The sequence below is a fragment of the Engraulis encrasicolus genome, chromosome 2 (genome assembly GCF_034702125.1).
Source record: "Engraulis encrasicolus isolate BLACKSEA-1 chromosome 2, IST_EnEncr_1.0, whole genome shotgun sequence".
Classification (NCBI taxonomy): Eukaryota; Metazoa; Chordata; class Actinopteri; order Clupeiformes; family Engraulidae; genus Engraulis; species Engraulis encrasicolus.
Genome location: NC_085858.1, coordinates 814,539 through 822,500, shown reverse-complemented (window position 1 = coordinate 822,500; position 7,962 = coordinate 814,539). Strand labels below are relative to the sequence as shown.

Genomic DNA, 7,962 nt, shown 5'->3' with positions numbered 1-7,962 from the left:
GAGTCCAATTCCACACTCACATTGTGGGCCCTACTCTCTCAGTGCTAAATTGACACTGTAGTTCTAATGTGTAAGCCATGTCAGGTCATGCAGTTCATTCATACAATTCATATCAATCATTTATGATTAATGCACCAATTAAACAACCTCCAGGTGAAAATATGTTTATTATGGACTGTCAGAGTAAAGTTTCAAACTTTGGTACTTGGCCCAGAGGCTAGTAGGCAGGCAGATGGGTGCTGTGCGTCTGTGTGTGGGCGTGTCTGTTTGTGTGTGTGTGTGTGTGTGTGTACGTGCGTGCCTGCGTGCGTACTGGGGAGGTACACAGAGGATGTGATGGTGTGATGCTGCACAATTGATTTGATGTCCTCCCATGTAACCCCCCTCTCTCTGCCCCCCCTCTCTATCCCATCTGCTCTGTAATTCAATCATCATACAACCCGTTGGGAGTAATGATTCCTTGGATTAGATGCAGGGACCTGTGCCAAAGTTGGAATATCGACTGGAAATGAGTGCACAGATATGCACTGATGTGCGTATGTTGGAGGGCGGGGGGGTAGAGGTACAGAGGGATGCAGGAAGGTAAAGAGAGGTAAGGTGAGATAGATAGATGGATGGAGAGATAGAGAGAGAGAGGGATGGCAGGAGGTGGAAACTACCCATCGCTGTGGAGCTGATTCTGCCATTAAAGTCCCAAACAGGGGGATGTATATTACTCTCCTATTCTCTAATCCTCACAGCTGTCTGCTTCATACGTCATAATGTCACAGCTGCCATTACATGGGAGGGAATTAAATGCTGCAACGCAACGGGGATATTTTTAAACATTCGACATGTTACAAAATATATATCAACAAGATTCAGTTCCAGATGTGTCCATATGGACACAAATTTGGGAATATCCTGAAGTGATTTGTTTTACAGTATAACATGTATTAGAATATTCCAGATGTTTCAACATATTAAATACAACGTTGATTCAAGTAATGATTTTAAATTTGCTCATTCCCTTTCTTTCCAAAGCCATTGTTACACTGTAAAACTCAAACCAGTTTCCTGGACACAGTGTGCAGAGGATGTCACCCTGTAGATAAAAAAAAACAGAATATGTTTCGAGATGTCTGTTAGCTGCACATCTTGGGGTGTGAATAATTGTCCTGGTCTTATCATTGTATTACCATAATATTTAACACCACTGACATCATCTTTGAGAAGAAATAAAAGTCGAGATGTCTGTAAGCTTCGGAAACGACCTCAAACATAAGACTTAATGTCACAGATGTGGAGTTAGGGAGGCATGCAGACTAAACTGCAGGTAATCAGTGCTTGCTTTAAAAAGGCATCAAATGTCAAACTTAAGCATTAAGCCTGCTACGATGGTCTATTAATGATCTGTTCATACTGTAAAGGCACAACAGAAGGGTCTGATGTCAACAGAGCTGAATTGCACAGAGACATTGAGTTTAAACATGCACTGTCTGAAGAGTGTTCACACAAATAATGTGTCTGCAGAACTGAAGCTTGCACAGAGCTATTTACACACTGAAGTTGAGTGCTTCGGTGGTTTTAAGAACAGATTGGGACATGCCCATAGACGACCATTATAAGCCTAATTGAGACGAAATCCACATTAGCCAAATAACAGAGACAGCAGCAAACATCAAAAATTGGTGAGGGCCACTCTGGACAATTCAGACAATTCAGAAAAAGGGCTGAATATTCAAAATAGTGCACTTGTCCTTTAAACGAGCACCGTCTGAGAAGTGTTCATGGAAATCACGTGTCTGCAGAGCTGGCACTTGTACAGGCCTCTGCCAGTGGCATCTCAGGGGAGCTGTCCTCACCCTCATTGTACATGCAAAATCATATCTGGGTCACGGGCACATGCCCCATTCACAAGACACTAATGTGGCAGAGGTTGAGTTACACAATATGGAGGGGAGAGAAAAACAACCCAACCCAGCCTGTCTTAGTGTTAGCTCTGGCGCCATGTAGCCTTTCTTTTTGGTCGGACCAGAACAAACAGTGTCATGGAGAGGACACAGTGTGTGTTTTTCACCAGCTCACATGTCACAGGCAGGGGACGGCTCCTGCAAATGCACACAGGCCTGGGATAGCCAGGATACCGCATACACTGTCGCATGCTCTCTGTCAATGTCAACATCACACTGTTGACACGCACACGAGACTTGGCTGAGCCGTCCCTTCAATGGGTTTTTCCCCCCCGCCCTCACTCGTGAATGTGCATTGATGTGGTGGCACTATTGTGTTGTCATGGGTGCCAAGAAGGGCTTTCTGTTGCCATACTGGTGTGTGGCGAGAGAGGGAGAAAAGGGAAGTGGAAGGGATGAAGAAAAGATCACCAAGACAGATGACCAAGCTTCTTTTCTTCTGGTCACGTGAATGACGTGTGCTGGCTGCTGTGCTCCTCTTTCTGTACTGTACATGCGGAGGGAGGAAGCCTTGGGGCTGGGTTTTCCCTTACAGTAAATGTGTGCTGCGAGAAGAACATGAGAGATCAAAGCAGCCATAGCCAGGCTTGTTTGAATGAAAGCCCTTCCAGGCAATCCAGACAATGATGTTTTGAAATGGTGTGCCGTTTCTATGTGTCTGCATGGCAGTAAAAGTGTATTCACCATGCACGACAGAGGTATCACTCAGAAAATAATATAAACTTGGAAAACAACTGCACATCAAGGGTTATCAAGTTATCTGCTTGTATCTCTCTCTCTCTCTCTCTCTCTCTCTCTCTCTCTCTCTCTCTCTCTCTCTCTCTCTCTCTCTCTCTCTCTCTCTCTCTCTCTCTCTCTCTTTCGGCATCCCTCTCTGTGTAAATATCTGTGTGCTAAGTAAAAGTAATACTTACATTGTGCTATCTATACAACTACATACAACCAGCAGTTATGATAGGGGAGTTATAAACACACTATAAATACAACTCAAATACAAAAAACAGTCTCACCATGATAGAATTCCATTCTTTTAACACCATTACGCAGAGCCTCTGTTAAACCTTATCACTGAAATTGAAATGACCAAGTCTTAATCTGTTACTTAAGACTCCTTGCATCGTCATAACAATGTTCTGAAAGTGAAAGCCCAACTGGGAAACTCCAACTCCCATTGTCATTGTGACACAGCACTCCACAGAACACTGCACACAACAAAATCGCATTTATGCCTCACCTGTGCAAGGGGGCAGCCCCCAATGGCGCACCAGGGGAGCAGTGCAGTGGGACCATGCTCTGGGTACCTCAGTCATGGAGGAGGATGGGGGTTGTGAGTCGAACCGGCAACCTTTGGGATACATGCCCTACCTGCTTACCCATGAGTGCCCATATTAGTTTGAATACTAGGCATGTGACCTCAGGTGAGATTTTAGTCGCTGGCACAGCAGTCCATGTCCTTAAACCAAACACCACAATGGTTGTGCTATTGTTGCACAATGTTGAATGTACCTGAGTGTTTTCAGCAAAGAGCGAATAGGCCCAGTGACGGGCCTATCTGCATTAAGAGGTTTCAGTTTGGAAACGTGGAAATGTGCAATTATGACTTGCAAGGAACATGAATATCACCTAAGATCTTGAACAAGGGCCTTGTCTCTGTTGGCATAGCCCCGTCATCTCCCAATTACCACATCTGCCTGTATGAACTGATGGTACTGAAACGTGTTTCTTAATTAAACGGTAATTGAATCTACATTAGCAGATGTCTGATGAGCATTTCAAGCACAATCCAATCAGGTTGTTCTTTGTTTGTTCCTCTTCTACCAAGCAAACACACACACACACACACACACACACACACACACACACACACACACACACACACACACACACACACACACACACACACACACACACACACACGTTATTGCCAACCAAAGCTAAAAGACTTCTGGAATTAGTGTCAGGCAACACCTATTTTAAATGCTAGGCTGGGCATTTACTCTACCGATTTAAAAAATCGTTTCAGAATGGCTTGTTATAGACCTATGCACAGAAAACTAGAAGCTGTCACCTGATGAACCAAATGCAGGGCCTAAACAACACATATGCTAATAATAATAAGACATCACCCAGGATAATCACTGCTGAGCATCGCATATGATGACCACCGTGGACATGATCGAAGGACACGATGAGAACGCATGGGCAAGAAGGGGTGTATGCAATAGGCTACTGGGTATGGTGGCATTCATGAATGTTTGTTGAACCTGAAATGGACGAAATGTCACACATGCAGATGCATCTTTCTTGAGCAAGCAACAGCGCGTAATCTGCTGTGCCATGATGAATCTTCTGGGGAACCACTGGCCTGGCTTGATAGGCTATGCCAAACATTTCAACACACCCACAACCGAACCAACTCGAAAAGGCATTTCGATGTGATGGTGACACGGGGGAGGGGGGCAAAAGACAGCAGCAGATCAGTGCTACATCAACATTTGGTGTATAACATAACATTCACTGAAATAGCCTATCCTGATATCCTTACTTGCTTTCCCGGGCTTGGGCCTCTGCAGGATCTTTTGCACCGTAAGCAGGTCCTCGGTCTTCACTGCTTGAAGCAATTCCTGGTCTTTCCCCATCTTTGCGTTATTTATTTATTTACGTTTACATCCAAAGCATCGTCTATGTGTGTGGACTTCGTTCCAGTCCAAGTGAGTTCTGCGAGATTCCCTCCGTAGACTAGCCTACTGCGATGTTTTTGCAGGGTGCAAAAGGCTGTTGGGGTGCTCTCGGACGAAAGGATGCTCGGATTCCGAGGGCTGACGCGGAGAACAACAGAGGCAATTCCAGTTGAAAAGCGATGAATGATCGCTGTTAATTCGCGACGTTATTGCAACTCACGCACAACGTAGATTTCTACTCGCACATTTAGAGCAATTTCCCTAGCGATAAAACCACATCCCATTGACAAAGCGGTCTCCACTTCAAACAACAATGCTGTCCATCGGAGAATCAGCTGCAGGCATGATTCGAGCTGCACGACCTCAACGTAAATACTAGAATCAACACATGATTCATCGGCGCAAAAAAAAAAAAAAATAGTATGAAGGAGCAAATTTCACACTAGACGTGATTTCAAAATCCCGTGCGTCGCGGTTGCGCCTCCGTGGAATTCGGAGCCTGCATCAGATAAACCGACGAGAGCCCTGCCATCGCTGCGCGTGTGCGCCTCTGTGCAACGTTCCGTGGCTCTTCGTCTGGCCAGTGTAGTGTAGTCTTGGGTGTGATGGATCTACATGAAGCAGGCTGTGCAATCGCCCCGCCGTGAAGCTGGCTGAGATTGCAATGTTAAATGGCTCCGCTGCATCCAGGGCGGATCCAAAGGCACATGAGGACCACCCCTCCTCCCTCTGCCCGGCATTCACATGCAGCCAAACTAGGATGTGGAGGTAGGTTCACAATTCCGCTGCCATGGATACAAGCGTAGCCCACAGTGAGAAACGACGCACATCTGTATCGGGCTTCTGATGCACGCTGTTCTAGGCCTCTACACGCCACTCCGAGTGCATTTCCCTCTCCATCACTGTGGGTTATTTGCGACCATCCCATAGCCCTGAAGCCAAGCCGGTTCCGCATCGTGATGATAACGCGAAGACATTGACGTTATGTGCCCACTTCAAGACCCACTTTATAGGCCTGCTGGGATCCAGAGGTTTATTCTGGGGAACCAAGAAATAAGAGCACCATCTGTTTCCAGTGGCCTATTCAGGTCCCCCATGTTATTGTTTGAGCAGCGCCTCAAATTGTCCATTAGACATAGTAATAGGCCTAGGCCTATAGGTCTAATGATGTTAGGCTAACAACAACAACAACAACAACAACAACAATATACCTAATAATAATAATAAGAAGAAGAAGCTTCTTCTAGAAGAAGAAGAAGAAGAAGAAGAAGAAGAATAAGCTAATAATAGTCTAATAATAATAATAATGGGCTCTATGCCTAATAATGATAATAGCCTAATAGTAGGCCTACTAAAATGAATAATAGCCTAATAGACTACTAGGCCTAGGCTACTACTACTAGGCCTACTACTGGGGCCTACTAGGGCTACTACTAGGCTATTACTACTAGGCTACTAGGCCTATAGTAATAATAGCCAAATAATACTAATAGGCCTAGGCTTAGATCTAGGTGCAATCATGCAGCTCAAAGGGCAGTGCTGTGTTGGGCGAGTTACTCAAAAACTATAGGCGTAATCAATGCATTACTGATTAGGCCTATGTCACTATATCCTCTCAAAGTTATGCCACATTGCAATATTAGGCTACTGCATTTAAAATGGCATGACACGATTTTGCATTAACAGCAATGGATTTGGAAAGTGATGTGATATCTGACTGTATGTTTAAAAAGAGTAGTTCAGAATATTGTACAACCTGGTTCAGGGTACAATTCAAGGTACAATATCAAAAACAAACAAAATGTCAAATCTGCCAAATATTGTAACTTTAGCCATATGCCTATGCATACCGATTGACTGGCTATGGTATTTGTTGTGTCTTTAGACATGTAAAAGTTTATCTAAGTCAATTGATATCAGAAAGCGCAGCCCAACCACCATGAACAGGGATGAGGGGGGCGGCATACTGTGTCACACCTGGACCATGAGGCCACAACTTTAACAGCAGGAGACTTGACCAACCTGTCAATATTGACAGGAAGGTCACACCTCCACAATATCAGCACATCACACTTCAACATCCATGTGACCCTCTGATGATGATGGAAGTTTCACCGTTGAAACATGTCAGGTAAACATCAAACTTTCACATGACTGAAACAAAAGAACTTGAATAGTTAATACAGTAACATCAAGTCAAGTCAAGTCAGCTTTTATTGTCAGTTTCTTCAAATGCACAGGTCATACAAGGACATTGAAATTATGTTTCTCTCTCTACCATGAAGGATATAGACATTCACAGGACTGACATTTACAGACTGACATCAAAGTGCAAGACAGGACAAGTAACACTGATGTACCAATAACAGTAAAGTGATGAAGTAAATGGACTGCATTTATATAGCGCTTTCCCACTCCTTCGAGCACTCAAAGCACTTTACAACGATGGTGTCAGGCCAACCTTTGGGTTGCTGAACGGCTCCTCTACCAACTGAGCTACCACCGCCCACACCAAATACTGAGCATTTAACATTGGTGACTGACAGTGATGGACCAGTGATAAGCCAGTAACAATAAGTGATTAGAGTAATAAATACAATTAACATTTAACATTTTTTAGTATAACATATAGGGGAAGGAATAGAAGACATAACAACACCAATAACAATAAAATACAAAAAGGTCAAGGCTATGCCAGAGAGAGTAGAGAGAGAGAGGTTCCATTGTCCCCTTAGGCAGACCTAGGCAGACCTAAGGACTGTTCTATTCATTGTAGGATCATTATGACACGGCCCTATAGGCAGACTGGAACCTGGTCGCGTTAGGTGCCCATAGAAACCTATTATGTTGCCATATCTCTATACTTAAAGAATCTCTGGCTATGCTGTGCTACCCACCGTGCAGTCAAGCAGTCCATTGTAGTCCAGTGGTCATGTAGCAGCATTTTAGCAGCATATTTGGAGGTGCAAAGTCCTGCCTGATGGCTGGAGCAGTCCATGCTGGGAGGGGGTGGGGGGAGTTCTGCAACCTGATCAAGTCATGCATCTATTTGTTGTGTCTGTTTAGTTAACGCTATGCAAGAAATGAGAGACTGAAGTTGTGTGAATGTCCACCATGGCCATATAGGCCTACTTAACTTGTGTGTGTCTTTCTTTGACCATGATCGCTACCCACTTTAAGAGCAATGGCCATGCGGACAAGGTATTAGTAATTTTCACACTTGCACCACTTCAATGCAGGTTGAAATGCATTGTAGGCTATGCGTGCAATGCATTACTGGCAAGGTAACTAAATATTATCCTTTACCTATACTGCCTTACATTACTGCA

At 44.3% G+C, this 7,962-nt stretch overlaps 1 protein-coding gene across 4 annotated transcripts in view; it reads right to left on the bottom strand.

Moving 5' to 3' along the window:
- Nucleotides 1-5,285, bottom strand: part of caskin1 (CASK interacting protein 1) — a 159,924-nt gene extending 154,639 nt beyond the window's left edge. For all 4 annotated transcript variants that reach the window (XM_063219610.1, XM_063219629.1, XM_063219620.1 and 1 more), the window contains exon 1: nucleotides 4,498-5,285. In XM_063219610.1, the coding sequence (XP_063075680.1) occupies nucleotides 4,498-4,591 (94 nt within the window). In that variant the 5' untranslated portion in view covers nucleotides 4,592-5,285. The remainder of the gene's footprint in view (nucleotides 1-4,497) is intronic.
- Between the last annotated feature and the right edge of the window lie 2,677 nt (nucleotides 5,286-7,962).